Source organism: Xenopus tropicalis, chromosome 6, assembly GCF_000004195.4.
Source record: "Xenopus tropicalis strain Nigerian chromosome 6, UCB_Xtro_10.0, whole genome shotgun sequence".
In the NCBI taxonomy this organism is placed as follows: Eukaryota; Metazoa; Chordata; class Amphibia; order Anura; family Pipidae; genus Xenopus; species Xenopus tropicalis.
This window is the reverse complement of record NC_030682.2, coordinates 104,156,937-104,179,541: the sequence shown is the minus strand read 5'-3', so window position 1 is coordinate 104,179,541 and position 22,605 is coordinate 104,156,937. Positions and strand designations below refer to the sequence as shown.

Here is a 22,605-nt window from a genome sequence, read left to right as displayed (position 1 = left end):
CTGTTGCCCTGCACTGGTAAAACTGGGGTGTTTGCTTCAGGAACTAGTGCTGGGCGGTATACCTTTAAATACCGAATACCGGTGTTTTTTTTAAAATTATATTCATTTTGCATATACCCCAATACCGGTGTGTCAGGGTACTCACCCGTGCGGCCCGGTCTCGCGCCTCCTTGCGTGCGTGTGCGTGTCCCGTTGTCCGCGGGATGTTGCGCACCACGAGCGTCCAGGTGCGCATGCGTCAAAGCGCACGTACATGTCAAAGCGTGTGTGTCCGCGACGCGCTGACAGCGCCGGTTCTGTGGGGGGTATTTAAAGCTATCAAACGCCTCCTCCTGTGCTATGTTGCCTGCGTCCTTGCCTGGGAAACTAAGCCTGCCTGATTTACCTTACGACTTTCTGTTGCCGATCCTTCGCTTGCCTGACTCTGATTTTCGTTTTTGCCTGCTGCCTGCCCAAGACCCTTCTTGCCTGCCTCCGACTACGTTTTCTGCTTGCTGCCTGCCCAAGACCCTTTTGCCTGCCTCCGACTACGTTTTCTGCTTGCTGCCTGCCCAAGACCCTTTTGCCTGCCTCCGACTACGATTCTGTCTGCTGCCTGCCCAAGATCATGCATGGAAAAAAAAAATACTGTCAAATACTGTGACACCGATATAATTTTGAAAAATACCGTGATACAAATTTTTGGTCATACCGCCCAGCTCTATCAGGAACACTACTATAGTTTATATAAATAAGCTGCTGTGTAGCCATGGGGGCAACCATTCAAGCTGGAAAAAAGGAGAAAAGGCACAGGTTACATAGCAGATAACAGATAAGACACCATTGTACTCTACAGGGTTTATCTGTTAGCTGCTATATAACCTGTGCCTTTTCTTCTTTTGAATGGCTGCCCCCATGGCTACACACCAGGGTTTATATAAACTCTAGTAATGTTTCAGAAGCAAACACAAAACTTTTACCAGTGCAGGGCAGCAGTACATTATAGTTTAATTTCTTTGAAATATATACATTTTTTGGTGTTACTGTTCCTTTAAGCTTCCCACACAAAAAGCTGTGTGCCTCCTGACCCCTGCAGTAGTATGTATAGGAGATGTGACAACGCTTATTAACTTTCCAACCTGTCACAATCATCTTTTAAAATACACTCATGGTGTTTTCCTTTTTAATTCACACCTTTACCAAAAAGGGATTTGTAATGCAAATGCTGCTAATTTACAACATATAAAACACTTATGGAAGGCTGATTCTGAGTTCTTCTTAATTACTATGAGGCCCATATACAAAATGTCATAAAATGGTTTAAAGCACAATAAAGCTTTGTAAAATTGGTTAGGCCAGAGTAAAAAAGATCAGGTTCTTTAAAGTAATGCGTATTGCTGATGTGTATGTAACCTATGTAATAATTGTTTGCTACGCAAATTGCAGGTTTCAGGTTCTAGCGTGGTCATTTTAAATCAGTTAATCTTTTGTTTTCACTGCATTGTACATAATATGACTATGAAGATTTTCATTCATCCAGGTCAAGGTATATCTAGTATAAATAAATCTAAAGCAACTGGACTTGTTAAGTTATACATTTTTTGCAATCACAGTGAAATGTAAATTGTGGGCAAAAATTTGCAAATGAGATTGCAATTTGCATGAGCATGCCCTCTGTGTGTGTTTATTGTGCGCAAATATAGTGCCGATCTTCCCTTTCTGAATATAGATGCGCAATTTGTGAAATCAGTTTAGAATTTTTTTTCCCACCACCAAAGTTGTGGCACAGAGTATGTGCATAAATATTTGCAATTTGCGAATATGCCATATTTAAAAAGCTATTGCGGACATTCTCACTGTGAAAATATTTGCAATTACATTTGCACATATAAATGCCCCAGTCTTGTCCAGCTTTATAAATGTAAACATGGGTAGGGCATATATGTTCACTGTGCGAATAATTCTGCGCTACGTAAATTTTAATGACACCCAGTATGTGTGTGAATTCACAAAGCATAATGACAAATTGGTGTTACAATAAAATGTTAAGTAAAATGTTCTTTTATGCCATAAAATCATTATATAACAAATTCACAATTGCCTGGCTGCCTGGGTGTGGCTTAATAGCACAAATATCATTCACATCACACCCTGCCCTACTACAGTTTTCAGTGTAATTTCCTTATCAGTCATACAAATGCACACACACTTGGTTCTGGCTCTGGAAGAGTAAGCTCAACGTCCTGAAACAAGCAAGGAAATCTAGAGAAGCTCAAGGTGAACAAAAAGACTCCATAAATAGTGTTCCCATTGGGATTCATGCCAAGACCTCCAGGGTTGGGGAGGCAGAATTGCTAACCACTTATTTGTGTTTTGTGGATGGACATTGAATCTATAAAACATCTAATGACCTAATCATGTTTTCACATTTAGCCTCTCATTATATAGCTGTTTAGGATAGCTTACATTACTGATTTCCTTATATTTTTGTTCCATGCCATTTAAAAGAAAAAAAATTGATCCATCAAAGTTTTTTTGTGCAATCTATTTATGTTCACAACCACAGTACTGAAAGCAATCAATACAGCTGTCTGATATTGCTGGACAAAATAAAATAAATGGAAATGAAGAAAAAGTTGTAAATTACCAAACATAAATGAATGAATAGCAAAATACTTGAGTTTAAGAAAATCAGATAAAAAAATGCTCATGTTAATGAGGCCTTAGGTACAGAAGGTACTGCTTGGTATGCCTAACCTTTGGGAATCTGTATTTTGTCTCTCCAACTTACAGTAAGGTCCACAGCTTCCCTTGTAAGAGACAAACAGCAGCCTTTTTTAAGGGCTTTCCACAATGTATCTGTTTATAAATGTATTTACAAAAAAAGCTATATTTATCTGAAAAGGTAATATTTTTGCTGTAAGAATATCACAGAAAGTATTTTGTACAAAGAAACCTTGGCTGTGTACATTATTGACAACCATGTAACTGTTGGTGCTTAAAAACAAGTGTGTATTTGTCGACTCATTGCCCTGCAACCTTATCTGAACTCATTTGACCATACTGAATAATGCTGAATCTAAGAAAAAGAGACACAAAAAGGGTTGTTGTGTTTGTAAAATGAAAATATACAGTTACAAAGCAAATGAAGCATAACAAACCCAATTACTTGTATTTTAGTTATTTATTTCTGATGTATTGCTTTCGCCTTTTTAAGAAAGCAAAATCAGATAAAGCAAAAGGAAATAAGTGTGATAATGCATGTACATGTTAACATCTGTACACTGGCAAGCTAACAAATAGAGGATCTGAGGAACAGCCAAGGCTTATTTTTGATCTCTATTGTCTCTTATGTGTTGGTCTAGCATGCCATTGCAATACTTATGCAGATTATACACTGTAGTTTTAACAAATGCCTTTGGTTCCAATAAACAGAGAAACATTTGTGGGTTTGAATGTTAACAGCAACATACATACACCAAAAAAACAAAAATTTCACCACACCCCAAATGCTCTGACATATATACATATATACTTTCCTGATGACAGACATATTTTATCCCCATCACTTAACACCTCTTTTTCCTTCAGTCACTTCAATTGGAAATACAGGGCTAGTCTCTGAAAATAGATATTATGATCAGTGCTTTTTTTCCCTTCAGACCAGTGTGGTTTTTTAGTAATGTATTTTTGTTTACTGAAACTGAATCCAAACTCATTTGCAGCCTTATCTGCTGGCTGCACCCTGACTTATAGAAAAAGTGGCGTCTGCTTGAAGGGAGGGGTAAACAGCCCATTATCAGCTGCAGAAAGCATCCAAAAGCCCAAAGTCAGAGGCACACACTCTAGTACATTTCCGCCACTGCTCAAATACATTCAATAACTCGGTCGTAGGGTTCATCTGGACACGGCACACATCAGTTAGCTGGGATTAAAGTATGCAAGGCATGTGTCTTCCAACCCTAACAAGCACAAAATAATTTGGTATGTTATAAAGGCTTAGGGCTTGCATTGCAATTTTACTGACTTTGATGTGCTTAAAATACCTTAGTTTTAGCACCGTTTAATCATCCCGAAATGCATTAAGGATTTCTTTCATCTAGACTACTACTTATTGATGTTTAGACTGCAAAATAATAGTGACATAATGAATTATTAGGTGACATGCCTTTCTCTCATTCAGGGGATCCCTTTAGATCATACCCAAATAGCAAGATTGAACACATTTTACCTTGACACACCTTGGAAATCTTGTGGAGGTGTAGTTCTCATCTAATACTGACAAGATCAGTTGTATGGAATAAATCATCCCTCCATAATGGGTACCTGCTTTTTCCATATTAATCATCACAATCATTCATTGTGTTGTGTTTTGTAAATGAATCCCAGAATACTTCATAAAATTGGAAAAATACAGAAAGACATGAAGTAGTGTTAAACAGCAGGTAACAATAGCCAGCAATGACAAAACACATTCAGGCTTCATCCTTTTTCCATACACCACTTGCCAAAATGTTTGCTTGATGTCCTGAAAATGGGTTTATGTCAGTATTGTTAACTCTCAGCCAGTGAAATAAGCAGGACCCCATTCTTGAAATTCTTTATCATTCAGGCTTATACTTTTAAATAGATATATGAGCTCCATAAATAAAGTACTACAGTCCATTTGATGATGAAGGCTTATCAATTTGTTTGACCTGTATTTGAATTAGAGCCATAGGCTGCTTGCAATCACATGAATAAATTCCAGTTACTACTACTAACCAACACAAGCCCAGCTATAACTTCAAAGGTTGTCTTAGTCAAACACCCCTAAAATACATGTTATAATCACCAAAAGGGAACTAATAAAAATGTGAAATTCAATATTGATAGTTACACTGTTGTCTGTTTGTGGTAAAGAGAAATATTCCCTTTCACAACTGCCTTTTTTCTATCAAACCTTTCTACATTAATGCATTTTACCGTAGGGGAAATGACCTTACAGGAAAGTGCACAGCTCAATACAGCTTTTGCTCTTCAAATCCAGCAAGGTTAAAGAGCATTAGCAGAAGTTTGAATTGGTCCCAGCTAATAAATAAATGATAATCATACAGGAAGAGGAGGTTGTTCGCTATTGGAGAAAACGGTAAGAAAGCCTGTGTTTTGCCCTGGACGTGAGTAACTCAGCAGTGTCCATGTGTAGTCATTTTTTGGCTCACAGGATGGTTAGAGCTTTCAAGCGAAACACAACTGTGTCAGACAAGTTCTTGGAAATGTATTATTCGAGAAAATGGGGGATAAGGGCAGTGATTAGGTCAAATCACAGGAAGTCTGGCCGACAACCTCCAGCCAACCTGTAAACCTGAAACCTTACAATACAGAATAGAGAAATGGACTATTCAGCCCCTGCACAGATGTTGTTAATTGTGCTTAACAACGTGTAGAAAAAATCATACGGTGAGTTGGACCAGTGCTGCTGTCCTTAACCCCCTCGGTGCTCCTCCTAAGTACATTTCCATTTGTGCTCTGCACACTAGAAATACCAATTAACTTCCAGATGTTACGCTGCAATTTTTTGCTTCTTGATTTTCCTTCTGTATTGCTGAGTTTAGAATAGAACTATTTTAAAATGTGGGGCTTACTGAGAACTGTTGAAAAAATGGGGCCTGTTCTAAACGTTAAATGCTACCAAAAAGTGTCTTCTTTGGCTCAACGTTGACAAGTAGAGCAAATTGTCTTTATTGTAATAATACTGCAGTTTGTTGGGATATGGTAAAGCACAGCATTATTTGGATACCTGCAACACAGTATTACTGGAAAACCAATTAGAAAACAATCCAGTGAATATTTCAGTGATACTTTTTATATTCTTGTTACCGAACAGAGGCAGGGTGCATATCTTAGAACCTTTCAGAATATGCTTTGAAATATTAATGTTCTTGAGAACTGCGCTAATCAGCTACATGCCACTTCCGTGCATGCATTTATCTCCTTCTTTTATCTCTTGCTGAAGCCAATTGGCAAGATTAGAGATTCCATAGGCATTATCATACCACAGAAAATGTGGAAACACTGAGTATAGAATACATCACTAGGGATTATATAATAAAAAATGAAAGACTTTAATGAATGCTATTTAGCAATTTAGTGTCAAGAAAATCTTCTGTTTAAGGTGGCCTTTGTTACACTGGAAAAGAGGATGAAGACCGAAAGCAAAAAAAAAAAAACTGCCCTAAAAACCTATTAACGTGAGTTTTAATTTCAAATATGTTGTAGAAGCTGTAACAAATGGCCAAGATCTAATCATGAAGGGCAACCTGAGGTTTAATGGTATAAATGAGTGTAGTGCAACTTATTACATGTAGAGGAACAGTTATATCTTATACAGCATTTTGGAGGGTTGGATTATATTTAAATGATTATGTCATCCAGTAAAGTCTATGGAGCCTCGGAGCAGACTAGGGGCCATAAGAATCCTTTTGAGGGCCACATCCAGCCCATGGGCCTCCAGTTGAACAGCCCTGGTTTAAATGAATGTCTCTGGATCAGTCTCTTGCCAACCTGCAATTCTCTAGCTCAGGGATGGGTAACCTGCAGAGATCCAGATGTCACTGTCCTGCAACCCTCAGCACCACCCAACACATAGCTGAAGGCTAAACCCCAGCAACAAAGACTGCGCTAGCTGCCCCGCTGTCACAACTCCCAACACCTAACTGTCCATCAAATGCAGCAAGTTTTACCAGTGTTAGACTTGGCACCACTGTATGCAACAAACAGTAAACATAATTAACCATGGCATCCATAAGCAATATTATGTATCAGTTGAGGAACAAAGTACTTTGATGTTGCCCTACAGAAGACACTAGTTAGCAGCAGGAAAAGCAACACTAGAAAGAAGTGCCCAAAGAAAAACACTAAACTGTAAATATAGGATTAGGGAACATTACAAGTGTGATGTTCTTGTGTGCCTTCACTGGTAATAAGGCATTCTAGCTTCTGAAGGCCATACCCAAAGCTTTAATAATAATTATAATCAGTATGAAGTCATGTACCCATTGTATGGGGGGCTGTAGGGTACTAGTGCCATACTTTATATCTGGGGAGAGGAATAAATGGGCACTGGGGCAAGCAAGGATGGCCAACCTGCCGTCCCCTACAATTCCCAGCATCTTCTGAAGGTTGAAACTACATTGGGTGAAGGTGAGCTTGTTGGGAGGAGAGGCTGCTTGCTTAAGAAAAACTTACCTACAACCAGGCATAGTGGGAGAAGAAATCTGAAGATGAGCCCACACACCACTTCCGATGCCATCGCGTCTGATTAAAGCTCGAGTCGCGATTAAAATCACAAAGCAAAAAGCGGTTTGCGCCTGCTACTAAATTCCCATCACCTCAGTGTCCGGCCAAGTGCGCAGCTGACACCGTTTCGCATCGTTTTTGGCTTCACCTCCTGTCACCAGTGTCCCGGCATCTCCAGCCGCTCGGACCCCAAGCACAGCGGACTCCCCTTCAGCCGGCGCAAGAATCTATGGCGCTGCGCCCACAAGGGCGCACTCATGGCTTCCCATAACAACCATAGTCCGACAAACTCTTCTCAACAGCAGTAGGAACGTCTAAAGGGAGTGTGAAGGATAATATCTGCTTTCCTTCTATCCAGAAAGTCCAAGCACCCACAGGCTGCAGGCACCTCACCTTATCTCCAGGGGGACCCCCTGCTGTCTGGCAAAGGTAAGCGCATCCTAAGACCGACTTCTTCTCTCCATTGCCCACCAGAAGGATGAATTCCGCCCAGCGGATCTCAGTGAATGCCACAAGGTATCTGCAGTGACTGGGCGAAACGAGCTGCAGTTTGGTAGCACAGAAGCCCCTGGACACCACCACACACCACTTCGCCGGCTTCGCTCAGGAGCCTTCTGCCACACTTCCCCACCACCTCAATGAAACTTTGCAGACCCCCGCCCTGTACGGGCAGGGCGGTCGACCAATAGTAACGGTATACCAGAATAGTTTGGGCCAATCGGATAACGAGTTGGGAGGGGCTAAGGGTCCTGCTCATTGGGAAAGGAATGAGTAGAGCTGCCAGTGGGACTTCTCGCTTACTGGCCGTGCGTTTAGGTGTGGGTACGGGCCTTTGCGTGTCGCTCTTCAGCACTGAGAGAGTTTCAGGTAGAGAATTCCAGTTCAAGCAACCTCATAAATACAAGTAGCGGAGACAATAGCCCACATCAGCAGACAGTATAAAGGTTGGCATTGCCAGACAGATGCTCTGGGCTGTATTGACGATTGCGCTAGGTAAAGCACAGCTGCGTCTCATAGCTACTGAAGGAAACCGATGGAATAGAAGGAGTACAACTCTAGCTGCGGGTTGGTCTTCTGAGCCCGAGAGAGGCTTTTGTGCGTCTTTTACATTGGGTATTTTAGATTTTTGGTCGGTTGCCCAGCATCTCCAGTACCAGAGTGATCCATTCGAAAAGGAATTTAGATACCAGTACAAAGGAGATATTGTATTGCAGTTTTAATAAATGGGCAATTACCCAGGGCCCAACAGGCTGAGTAGTGGGGGGCACCATCATACCTAAGACCCAGTTAAAATTTCTTGGGGCAGCTGTGGGGGACCACACTGGGATCTTTGTCCTGGGCCCACTTGTACATTAACTAGCTCTGATTGTACTTACTAACATTCATTATTGAACTGCAACCCTGTGATCTGCTCTCAGCTTTCTTAATGCTGGCCACACACACACCAATATAATGTAGTTTGGTGTCTACCAACTATTTCATGTTCAGAACATCTCCTGATTCGTTATTTTTAGGGCTTATCCTACAATTTCAGTCTGAAAGTTTTAGATCGTTGCATTTAATCAATCAAACCAAATGTTAGTCAAAAGATGACTAAAATCTGAACGTGCATGGCCACCTTTAGTCTGGAAAAGTATTTTCATTCTATCACTTTGGAATTGATGATCCAGAGAGAGCTTTAAAAAAAGTAATTTGAGTGCACTGATTCCCACTGCGGGATGTGTTTTGCTGCATATTTAAGGATATGACATTACATTAAAGGAGAAGGAAAGGCTAATAAAGAGTTAATCTCAAGCTGCAGGCATACCTTCAGTTGTCTCAATAGTGCCCTTAAGTCTCCCCATATTTCACCTGTTCAGAAGATCTGAAGCCAAACAGGAAGAAAAAACGCCGAGCTGGATAAAGAGGATTCCCATAATGCATCTCTCCTGCACAGACTATGTGACCAGGACACTGTAGGTGGCGCATGCGCAGTGCTCGATTTTAGTGAGAGAAGCAGGCGCGCTCCCCTCCCCTGGCCTCTGTGACACACAGACACAGAGAAGCACAGAAGCAGGCAAAGAGCAGGCAAGCGCTGGTGCGAGCGGGGAGGGGAGGTTGCGGGGGGGTTGATTGCCACGGGGGGGCGGGTGTGTTTGATCACCACGGGGGGGGGGGGACTGTGTGAGCGGGTTGCAAATACACCTAAGTTACAAGCCAATTTTTGGGAGATGTGACGATTATTTTAAAAAATAAATTTGGGGATTTGCTTTGGGCAAGGGAGCTCTACACTATATTAAGGGCTACAGTAGTAGCCTTTCCTTGCTCTTTAAAGCACAATGATATGTAAGAAGGTTGAGCTTGTTTAATGAGACCTTGAGGACTGCCAAAATCTATTTATTTGTTGGTTATTCATGCATTTATCCAAAATCTGTGCCATGCATACCAAACCTGGAGTAGAATTCTACACTGTATACACAAGTAAACATGTATGTTTATTAAAAAGCAATATTTAGTGTCCCCCAAGTAAATGTTGAGGTTGTCTCTGCTCCTTCCTGCAAGTGAAAGTGGTGCCTCGAGAACTTTTTACATTGTCCCCTTTTTATTCCAGTTGGTTTTTAGTTGAGAAAATGTATTTGCTCAGATGAGGTGGGCCCTTGTCACCTAGGTAGATGTCACAGCCTTAGTTGTGACCATTTTGACATGCGCACCATAAAGTTTAATATTCTTTCAAGTCAATCTTTAAAGTAAAGCTTCTTTATTAAGCTTTATATTAACTTCATATTCCGGAGCGTCTTATACAGCGAAAAATACGGTAGTCAATAGAGATAGAGATATGCATACAGTATGAACAGAAAATGCTAAAATACAAAAAATAAACAAGGACAGAATTACAAAAAAGCAAAGAATATAACATCAAAGTATATTGTATATAACATTAAAGTATATTGAACATGAACAGATATGGCAAGTAGGGTTGGGAAAATCATATTTAGATCATTGGTGTATAATGATATACTGTATGTATATGCCCTATGTCTCTTGTGTACCTAACAAATACCCCCAAATCTAAATAAAAGGCTTTGTCAAAAGTCTGAAAATAATTAACCCATAAAGGGCTAACAAAGCCATTCCATTTCTGAATGAATCTATTAACTGTTAAAACAAATTAACTAAACTAACTAAAACAATTAATTGCTCCAACTAAACTATTAAAGGAGAAGGAAAGTCATTTTGGCATTTTACTGCCAAAAGATTTTTAACATTAGTGCAAGAACACTATATTCTGCAAAAATCTTTACATACCCAAGTTAAGAGTCCTAAAAGCTCCCTCCATTTGTTTAAGATTGCAGCTGCCATTTTAGCTTGGTCTTCGTAGCTTCCCGCTGCAGCTCTAGCAGTTCGTAGCTCAGATTACACATTCTGATGGGGGGGGGGAGCAGGAGAAGGGAGAGAGGAGAGAGTTGTGCAGACTTCAGCCCAGGAATTAAGGATTTTTATGAGAGAGGAAGTCTGATACCGAAGAACATGTTTACAAAAAAGGAGACAAGAAATCCTGTGTTTCTTTAGATAGAGGACTCAGTGCAGCTTTTCTGTGAGTGCTTATGGCTGTATTTACATAGACCTGTCTGATAAAGCTTCGGTTTTACCTTTCCTTCTCCTTTAAAACTATTTGACTGACTTAAGATTAAACCAACTTCAGCACATCACATACTTAACTTGTATAGTGTACTGGTGCTGACTGACCCTAGTCAACTCCATTCCAATGGGACACACAAATGAAAGACCACGTGTATTTTGGCTTGGGCTATCGCAGTACATTTTTTGAAAAGCAGAAAACAAAAGCTTATATTGTTGGTGTGTATTTATTGGTTTGGAAAGCTGTAGCTAATGTTTATGTTGTTCCATGCAACGGAAAATGATGAATGACATGTTAATGATGGGTAAAACTTCCTTTTGCCATAAAATCGACTTTGGGGTTTAAATATGAAGCTTCACTCTTGTGGTGCGAATGATCTATTAACTTACCACCACTTTTAGCAGAACTAAACCTGCCCAGACAGGTGTACAGTACTTTGCTGCTGAATCACTTGGATGAGTGACATGCTTATTAGGTTCTTTTACCTCACGTGTTAGCTTAAATCTGATACCCCCAGAATTCTGAAACCTATGTCTTATTCACCTCTGCATTTTTCGTTTAAAGTTTATGTGATCAGTCAGTCTAGTCAGATCATGGAATAATGCATTTCTCAGGCAGCTACATCCCTTCATACACGTTGCAATTGGCTGCAAATATAATTTGAACTTGTAGCCTATAGCCAATCTAAGTGAACAGAAGGATTAGCTTAAACAAATTGTCAGTGGCTAATGCTGCACATAGTACTTTACTTTTTAAGTAAACGTATTGTGAACAAAACGCTGAAGCCTGATGGAATCAATGCTTAGAGGGCTTAGTTTAGTTTCAGACCGGCCATTAATTATGATTTTATAAGATTTCCTCTCATCTTTTATGGTAAAGCTGATGTAATTCCAGTGTTTAAAAAACACTTGTGGTCTTAATATGGCATGTATAGGGTCCCTTTATCTGAGGTTCTTTCTTTGTGCACCACTTTACTATTTTCCAGATACCACAAAGACTGAACTTGACTCATTCTTTGCATATACTGAAGGGTGTGACATACTCACATCATTCTGTAATGATGTGTGTATGTCTCCTCAGGTGACCCATTAGCAAGGGTTACAAAAACCACCTGTTATAGAGCTCACATGAGCTGTCATGCACAGCATCTATGCTTAACATCCTATTTTAACCCATTAACTGACTACAGTTTAGAATCTTTATTGGGAGGGGGTCTGTCTGACTCAGCAGTGGGGCAACATATGAGACCTTTGTCTTCTAAGGTGATGGAATGACTCAGATCACCCTTGTAATTATACCAAGGTTCCATATGATTTTTTGATAAGCCTATCCTTAATTACAAAAATCTCTGGAAAACAAATGGCTCTATGCACACTGAACCTTTGTATTGATATATTCCTTGGCACATTGTTACCACTAGCTTTTATAGGTTAATATGAATTAAGACTTTGGCTTTCCCTTCTTTTCTTTAATGAACTAGAATGAGCACATTAATGAAAACATTGTTTATTTTTGTAAACAAATAATATTCTTGGGTAGTGAGTTAGAGGTGACTGGTTGTGTTGCTACAGCACCTATGTTTGTAGCATTCCATTTTGTCATGTTGCATAGATTATTTAGCAACCCCCTCATATTGAGGCCACCAGAAGCTCTCACCAGAAGCTAAACAATAAAAAACACACTTTGCAGGAATGTCAACAGGTTTGATGTCCCGTAGTCCAATATGAGAGAGGAAGTCTGATACCAAAGAACATGTTTACAAAAAAATAGACAAGAAATCATGTGTTTCTTTAGATAGAGGAGTCAGTGCAGCTTTTCTGTGAGTGCTTATGGCTGTATTTACATAGACCTGTCTGATAAAGCTTCGGTTTTACCTTTCCTTCTCCTTTAAAACTATCTGACTGGCTTAAAGGAGAAGGAAAGGCTAGTAAAGAGTTAATCTCAAAATGCAGGCATACCTTCAGTTGTCTCAATAGTGCCCTTAAGTCTCCCCATATTTCTCCCATTCAGAAGATCTGAAGCCCAACAGGAAGAAAAAACGCTGATCTGTGTAGAGAAGATTCCCATAATGCCTCACTTCTGCACAGATCATGGGACCAGGACTGTTGCTGGCGGCGCATGCGCACCCCCCCCTAGCGTCCGGTTGCCTTGGCGACCACTGCCCTTATAAGTGTATGCATGCGTGTATGCAGCGGCAGCTTGGCACAGAAGAACAGACAGCCGGCAAGCAGGTGCTGGTTGGGGGAGAGTCAAGCGACGAGCTGACTGTAGCAAGCGAGCGAGCGGGGGGGTTGACAAAAGGAAGCGAGCGGGTGGTGTGTGACAAGAGGGGGGTGGCTGGGGTTGTTGTGCAGACAAGAGGTAATAAGACGTGTAAGAGACAGGTGCTGGTGGGGGGTGAGACAAGGGGGGAGCGGACCAGAGCAGCTGCTGGGGGGGGGGGAGACACAGAAGGACGCGGGGTGGGGGCGCATGGAGGATGTTGGGGGCGCATGCGAAGTAGAGACAGTGAGGGAAAAGGCGTGGGCATGCCTTATTAAAGATGGCAGTGCCGTTTACTGAAACAAGTATGTAGCATGTAGCAGGTGTATCTCTGTAAATCTTTCATTAGGCAAGACAGAAATATAGCGTTTTTACACAGCAATAGTAGTACTATTTAATAGTGTGCTTAATAGATTTTGACTTTCCTTGTCCTTTAAGATTAAACCAACTTCAGCACATCACATACTTAACTTGTATAGTGCACTGGTGCTGACTGACCCTAGTCAGCTCCATGCCAATGGGACACTCAAATGAAAGACCACCTGTATTTTGGCTTGGGCTATCACAGTACATTTTTTGAAAAGCAGCAAAAAAAAGCTTATATTGTTGGTGTGTATTTATTGGTCTGTTTATTACGCCTGTCGCACAAAAGGGCCTATAGTTATTGTTATAGGCTGTATAGAGCTCTTTTTTCTCCATAGGAGAGAAGCCCTCAGTTGTTATCAAATTAATTACATGAACCTTTTTTAATGCAAATACATTTTTACTTTTTTGGATTGCATTGCAAAGCAAACTTTCCCTGACATATTCTCCCTCCTCATCCAAAAATGGTAAATATTTTCATCTTAAGTTATTGCAGTTTATGTTGTTACTGAGAAGAATGATTTGTCAATTTAATATTAACCTATAGATAAGTAATAAAAAGGTTTGCTTATATATCTGGTCATTTTGTGTTCTTTACTAAGAGCATAAGCACTTGATAATGTTTACAATAACTTCCGCAAACAGGAAAGTGCAGCAGAAATATTTTAGTGTTCTACTGCTGTCTACAGTAGCACTTTGCAAGCCTAATACATTGTTAATGTTGGCAGCACGTTCCATTAACATGTTTAATTGGAAGCAATGCAGTTTTCAACATCTGTATATAGGACAGACAGTCAGCTTATTCATTAAGGAGTAAATTAATATACTGGCCCAAATATTGGACACTGAGCGTAACTTTCATACAGAAAATATATATATATAGGAGGATAAATGATGAACTGTATGCTGTAAAAAATGATAGAACGTGTCCACAACTCACCACAGAAGAAAGGAGGCTCAGGTGCTCCGCTCTGAGCCTTCAGCTAGGGGAGCGCATTTTACATAACGCATAAGGCAATTGTCTGATTGTGGTACTTTTAATGAAGAATTCTGCCTGGAAAAATGCTTATCGAGTGCCTGTGAGAGTGTTCTGTGAGCAACAACATAGTTCCTGGAAGTGTGGATATTTGTGTTGCCTGACCTGCATAGTTGTAAACATCTATTCTGGAAAATGTGTATATAATAATTCACTATAACACACTGGTCAAGGCTAAGTATCAAATTGTGACAATAAAATAATGTGGACTTTTTTCTCTCTTGATGTTTGATTATAGATAGATTTACAGAGGTCCACTAATTCAGTTATTTCTAATTGTTTTGTGTTTTGTCCAGCCTTCTGTAATGTGGCACAAACCCAATGTGTAAGAGTAGAAAGAAGCCTACTTAAAGCTTCATCCTATAATGTTGAATGCTTAGAGTAGCCCTGACAATAAATATATTGTGAGTATTGAGAATTATGTAAAAATTGGTATTGGTATAAATTGACCACTGCCTAATTTATTAAAAAGGACCTGTCACCCAGATATTTAAAGCAATTTAATAATATAATAAGATCTCTTTGCAAATTAAAAATGAAACCCTAGTTCTTTTTTTTTCAGTTAAAACATCCATACCTAATAAATGTATTTAAAAATCTGAATTGTCGATCATATATAAATAAATGTTAATAATAATAATATATGCCTCATGCATCCAGTTACTTGCCATTTAGAAATTCCTAGATTTCACTGCATTCCTCATAAACCCCCTACCTACTCCTTGTTTATAATTGTGTATCCTGTGCATGGGCATCAGGTCCCCTGTTCTGGCACCTACACAAGATTTTGGGGTTATACAAAACTTGCCTTAATAACAGAAATGGTACCTGCCTGTTTGCTGTAATTGTGAATTACAAGACGGAAGGAAACAATACAATAAAGTTACACTAATATTAACAAATCTGCTCTAGAACTGTTCTTATGGGATTATTGTTTGATATCATGTCAAATACATTACCCCCCAAAAAATCTGCCCAGAGTATAAGATAAACTATTAGGGCTACATGTTTCATCTTAGAGAAAAGAAATAAAATATTAGGACTACATATATCATCTCAGAGAAGAGATGCAGTGTGCAAAGTATCAGTTTCTATTTTGAGGGAAATTTATAGTCCACTTTTTACAGTTTATAAGGAGATTGGGAATTTTAGGTTGATAGAATGCTTAAGTTCTGAAAGGCATCAGTGAAGCAGATTGCCCTGCTGCTAAGTTGAGTTACTAACATTTTCGGCACGTAATACTGTAAGATACATTGTAGGAAATCCTACTGCTACAGTGCCACCTTTTGACCACATACATGCACAATTTGTAAGAATTTAAACCATATACTACACTGGACATGTCTGAACATAGAAGAGTTCAAGAACTGTTCTAAAGTAAAGAAATACCCGGGAAGCTCTGGCAGATGTCAGACAATATAAAAAAAAATAATAGAAGTCTTTGAAAAATGCTAAATGCGTTTAAATAATTGTCTTAAAGAGCACTTAAACTGGGTTATAGTACTTATCATTCATTCTTAACTGATAAGACATTACCTCTGTACCTTGATATTTGTTTATTAAGTTCTTCAATTCAAGATGAAGTATTTAAATTGGATTTTACTTAGGCTTGCACAAGTGCAAGAACATGCCCCTTAGTGCTAATCTACAAAACACTTGGGCCCTCCTCTACACTGTGCTCTGCATTAAGCACTGGATGAAAAATCCAGCACTAAGGGAAGAGCACAGCATCAGGACATGCACCTAACTCTGTCCTTGCCCCCAACTTTTAGGATCCTTCTGCTCCTACCTTGTGCCTTAGAATGACTCTTCTCCTGATGCGCTGAAGGTAAGTTTAATTTGCACATGCCCGGGGGAGGGGGTTGGACAGGTGGTGGTGGTCCCTGCTTGGGGGGGGGGGTATGAACGACACAGCAGGGGCCTGTTGGGGGGCGCTGGGGACTCTGAGTCAGTAGCCCTGGTGGGCACCACCCAGTCTGACCCTTCCAACCCCTTTAAATGGCAAAGCTTGATATGCTGCATTTCTTTTTGCAAATGAGCACTTTTATCTAGATAACTGACCCCTGATAGGCTGAGATCCAACATTAGACTTTGTTCCAGCATGATCAATATGACATTAAAGTAATTTTGCCCAAAATAATGCCTCCGTTAACAATGACATACATATGCATGCATGTACAGTACAGCTGGCATATAAAAACAAATAAATCATGTTTTTCCAGTGCAAGACAGAAGGTGCCTGTGTTCTTTTACAACAATGTTGCATCATGATGCGTTGACAGAAGATGTAACAGAAACACTTAATACTCAGCAGCTGCGAGACAGCTGATACAACAAAACCACTGACATACCTGTCATTAACAAAAAGCATAAATTCATAAACCCACCTTGGAGGCCGGTGGCCTTGTGCTTTTTTTTATCATCGCCAAACTCCTTTATTCATATTAAGTATAAGTTGCCCACTTAGATTGTAAGCTCTACGGGGCAGGGACCTCCTTCCTACTGTGTCTCATACCACATGGCACTTATATATATATATATTTATTGTATTTATTTATTATATCACTTGTCCTCCCTGTGTGTAATTTTGTATTCTGTAAGACTGTACAGCGCTGCGTACCCTTGTGGCGCTTTATAAATAAAGTTATACATACATACATACATACTATTGCCTTCTTAGCTGTATAGAAGTACACCCCCAAAATTTAGTTACAACAATGACTAAAGGGCAAAAGGCTGACTACTGTCACTATCCTGCCATACTGTTGCCATCTTGCCTTAGCATACCTGCTGCTCCTCCATGGGGCAAACTTATAAGGGTATACTATGTGCAGGACCCAAGGCAGTCAGCACTTTTCAGCATCTAGAAACAGCTGTGGTTTTCCAGTTTGTCTGTAATACAGAATAAGCCTATTTTTCATCGGTTTATGCTAATATTCAATAAAAGGTGTGCACATAACTTTTTATTTACATAAATTAATGCCTTGTAGAAAGTACAGTGTTATGAAACAGGTTAAGGGAATATTATAATAGTTGTATTTTTTCTGTAGTTGTTTCTTCAGTTATAATAAAGATTCAAAAAAATAAAAAGCCTTTTTTTCTGCAAAATGTATACATTTTATATTGTCTTATTATTTATGTGCTAACATCTCTGCTTTCTCTATTGAGAGTATAGGGAATAATGTACCTCTGGATTGTTCATAAGAGTAATTTTCAGAGGAGGAGCAGGTAGCTAATCAATTTACTGGACCCCTGATACAGCCCCTGTATAATGGACTCCTTATCTGTAAGCCAGAGACACAAGCAGCAGCTGTGGGAAGGGAATACTTTTCTTATATTTCTATTGTCCTTTTTTAAACAAATCTCTTGATTAAAGAGGGGAGGTCATAAAACTCTGAGATCACTTCTTATATTTTAAAGCAGGGAGTGCTGCTTGCTAATTATAACTAATTACATCTCTAAGCACTGATTATATAGTGCAAAATGTACCCCCTGTTGTAAAATATAAGGATATTATGTCATAGCATGAACTTTAAGGTGACTTCTAATATCCTCATATTTTACAACAGGAGGTTTATCATTTATTATAATACACGTTTTAGTAAATCGTGTGACAGTATTTACATAACTAAGTACTGATTATAACTAATGACATAGTTATCACAGGGATATAATACATAGATTTTTTGTGGCTCTTGTGTATTATAAGAATATAATATACAGTTTGGTCATGTCCCTATGGGACCAAACTGTAAATTATATCCTTATAAACGGTGCTTATTGATGTCATCAGTTATATTCAGAGCTTTTTAATGCAATTTTTTGTCACATGACTCACTAAAACTTGTATTATTATAATAAATATTGTACCCCCTGTTGTAAAATATGAGGATATTAGAAGTCACCTTGGAGTTCCTTTTTATGACCAAACAACTACTTTTCTGTGTGCCAATTGATATTATCTGGTTTGTGGTATGTATAATATTTGAAAGCCAGGGGAGGAAATGGAATTTCTTAAATGAAAAAAAATAAAGTTAAGATACTGAGACTCCCTTCTCCAGAGCAATACATTCATCAGAGGAATATGAGCACACTGCAATAGAAAAGCTTCCTGAGACAGGCTAAGTACCACAGAACCAAAGCAACAGAACATTCAATGATCAATATTAGAAAGCAAGCAGCATTATACCAATATGACTGAACCTCAGCCCATTTAGAGGAAATACATTAAGGAAATTGGGAAAGAATGTGCTTCCGTACAATACCTTTGAAAATAAATGCATTCAGAGGATATCCAATTAGAAATGTGTACATTCTTATTAACGCTATTGAAATATGATAACTGTAGTGATGAGTATATTCAGATGGTATTTAGGAACACTTATGCATGAGGCCCTTTTTAAAGTATGGTAGAAAAGGGATTTTACTCTGGGATATGTGATATAAGGGCTTTGACCCTGTGTTTAAAATAGAAAATATCAGCTCAGTTCACCATGTTTCTTACCCACAAAGAATGAGCAATTGTAATCATGCAATTTGGAGTGGAGTCATAAAGCTTACTAAGTTTTTACCATTCCTTTATCTTTAAGTGCATGGACAGCTTTTTTATGGAGTGATTCTGTGATCATTTTTGTATTTAGCATTGCGCTTTGTAGTTGTCATTATTTTTTTTGGTATAAACAATGGGTATGTCCAGCCTGCAGCCCTCCAGAGCATTGTTGAACACAACTCCTTATATCTTACTGACAGCCAGTGAAAATAATCTTACCCACACATTACCTTTGTTTGTAATTTTTGGTGTATTCAGCTTTATACTGTACTATAGGATGTTATGAAGGACCGTCATATTTGTGCATGGAGAGAGAGGCTTTGCACAATTATTTAACTGCTTTCTGTATATTGTTTTTAAGCTTTGCAGTTCTATTTGATGACGTATTCAAAAAAATCTAATGTTTTATTACCTAATGATAGAAATTGTGTAATTGTGTGCTGCATATTAACAAATGGAAATTTATTTTCCCCTATTTAGTCAGTTATTGTTAAAAAAGTATGTTTTAAATTGCCGCTGTTTGTATCGCACAATTAAATAAAAAACCTGGTTTGTGAAACTTGAAACCTTCCAGTCTGCAAATGTCTTTGTTTTGCGTATGCTGTAAAAACCATTTTGCTTGATCATTTCTTCCCTTCTTTCACTACATCTATTCAGTATTTCATGTGGGAGAATTATTTATCCATGAAATCAGCTGCTGGGGTCAACCTTGGTTTCATCTGTAAAACAGACAATGCTGTCTTGTGACTTCCATATTGTTTGATAACAATGATACAATTATATATGCAAAGCCTATGAACAATAAATATTTGTGTACAGTTGGCAAATACTAGAAAAGAAATTTAATATGCTCAGCCTTCTAGCTGTGTTCTGTTACAATGCCAAGTATAAGAGGATGCTGGGAGTAATATATTTGGCCTGCTAATAAATAAAAATAACAGTTTTGTGTTCATCCACTGAAATATGGATATGAACGTGAACTTTGCTTCCTATTAAAAATAAAAGGTAAATGTTTGCCAGTGGCAGACACCCACGGTAGCAAGCAGCACCACTAAAAATGCTCACTCCAAAGTGGAGCCCACCTATCACCACCAGAATTTTCCATAGCAGAGTATTTCCAGTTATTGTCAATGGGAAACAGTGACAGATAATCAAAGGACTCTTGCCATGATTCTATATAACAAGAAATATGACTTTACTGTATTATCATGAATACAGTATATTTAAGGACAGACAAAATAAACTCCAATTAATTATTTGTAAAGTCTTCTTTTTAGCTAACCCTATGGGAGGATACAGGTAGTATAACACACGTGTAAAAAATACTGATGGAAGTGTATACGTGGCCTAACATAAAATAGAAAACAACTGCCCTCTGGCTATCTCCTCATGGATGAACCAACCCCACCTCAAACGTAACCTAAATAAAACAGAGCTTATGGTCTACCTAGCCCTTCTACTTCTTTCACCATTACTATTGATGGCATGACCATTAACCCTGTTAATTCAGCACGCTGCCGTGGGGTTATCTTTGACCCCTTTTCAGCTTTTATAGAGAGAGATTGCCAAAACCACAGCATTGGTTCTGCAGGCTTAATCCTCCCCTGCTTGTGGCTTGTAAAGGAGAAGACCATATTGTATTTATGTATGTATTTGTATACTCTATTTAGCCTTGGAGTGCTCCCACAACTCCCTTCTGTGTATCTATGTATTTTAGCAGAGTTACTCTGCAGGAAGAATGGCCAAACTTCCATGTGGTTGCAGCACCCCCACACCCATCCCTTTAATGGTGGTCTTATGCCTTTGAAAAAATGGGTGTTGGTAATGGGTAGTCTTCTCTTTTACAAGCCGCAAGTGGGGGAGGATTAAGCCTGCAGAACCAATGCTGTGGTCTTGGCAATCTCTCTCTATAAAAGCTGAATGCATGGGAGTGGACTCAAAGAAGCCCCCAGGTGAAGAATGGCTACTGTGCATGGGAGTGCCAGCCTTTAAGAATTATGAGCTAAATAGATAGGACCACCATACGGGGTTTACCTTGACTTGGTATGGTGGCTTACCAATCTTCTGATCATAATTTTGTAACTAAAAACCCCTGTTTTTTGTAAATACATACACTAGCGTAGATAATTTACTTATGAAACGGGACCAGGGAATGTGAATTGATCAATCCCCCTCTCTTTTTTGTATGCTTATTGTAAGATTGTACAGCTCCGCGTATCCTTGTAGTGCTTTATAAATAAAGTTATACATACATTCTGTTATGCTTTATTTGTCTTTATGTATTGGCTTATATAATTAAATATTGAAGTATTACTGATCTAACCAAAATTAAAGCAGACAAAGACATGCACACACAAGGCAGGAATTGCACTCCACTCCCTTGTGCCAGATGTATTTAGGAATAAAAAAAATGGTGCAAGGCCTTGAGGAATAGAAGCAAGTCCAACAATTATGAAGCTCAAATGACCCCTTAAAGATGTACTAACACCAGGAATTAAACCTTTTTTACATCTATCATGAAATTATCTTTGCATGTTTTTTATAATTTTGCCTTAAAAGTATTTGCTCAATGCTTTGACATTAGCTATCATATACCTCATGTCGCTCTATGAGGGGGTGTCCATATTTGTGCAGCAGGAGTCTGTAAGCATTATAAACTAGCAGGTTTAGAAGGGACTGTCAGGTTGGCTAAACATTCAGGTTTAGGAACTTCTTGTGACAAAAGTACTTACAAAAGCAGCCCTATTGGTGAAAAAACATGACCTATAGCAGTAACTTTTTATATAGTAACTTTTTGGGGCACATTTACTAATCCACAAACGTCCGAAAAGCGTCCGAATGTGGTTTTTTCGTAATGACCGGTATTTTGCGATTTTTTCGTAAATTGTCGCGACTTTTTCGTAGCCGTTACGACTTTTTCGTAAATTGTCGCAACTTCTTCGTAGCCGTCGCGCCGAGTACAAAAGTTTCGGATTCATTCAAGCTTCAGTATCGTGACTTTCCTTGGGCCAGGTTGGATCTGCAGAGTGCCATTGAGCCCTATGGGAGACTTTCCTTGGGCCGGGTTGGAGCTGCAGAGTGCCATTGAGTCCTATGGGAGGCTTCCAAAAAAGTTGCGACAATATACGAGCAAATCGTAATGGCTACGAAAAAGTCCGACAATTCGCGCAAGTCGTAGCGTCTACGAAAAAGTCGCGACAATTTACGAAAAAGTCGCAACAGTGACGAAAAAATCACAAAAAATTTTTTACATTTACTGTGCAAAAAAATATCTAAAAATCTGAATCTGACAATTTGCCAGATAAAACCTGCCGAGATCATGTAGAAGTCAATGGCAGATGTTTCTTCCCTTCCCCAGGGGATCTTTCTTTCCTTTTTTGCTTCTAAACTTTAGAGATTTTTGAATTTTTAACACTGGTTTTTTGTGCAACAATTTAAAAAGTAGAGGTTTTTGTGCAACAAGTTGCAAGTTTTGCATCTTTTTTGCAACTTTTGCGGCACTTTTTCAGTTTAGACTTT

The 22,605-nt window shown here is 39.0% G+C and overlaps 1 protein-coding gene across 9 annotated transcripts in view; it reads right to left on the bottom strand.

Moving 5' to 3' along the window:
- The window catches only part of piezo2 (piezo-type mechanosensitive ion channel component 2), a 223,941-nt gene extending 216,040 nt beyond the window's left edge, over positions 1–7,901 (bottom strand). For all 9 annotated transcript variants that reach the window (XM_012965359.3, XM_012965362.3, XM_012965361.3 and 6 more), the window contains exon 1: positions 7,207–7,901. In XM_012965359.3, coding sequence (XP_012820813.2) covers positions 7,207–7,270 — 64 coding nt within the window. In that variant the 5' untranslated portion in view covers positions 7,271–7,901. The remainder of the gene's footprint in view (positions 1–7,206) is intronic.
- Positions 7,902–22,605: the final 14,704 nt, after the last annotated feature.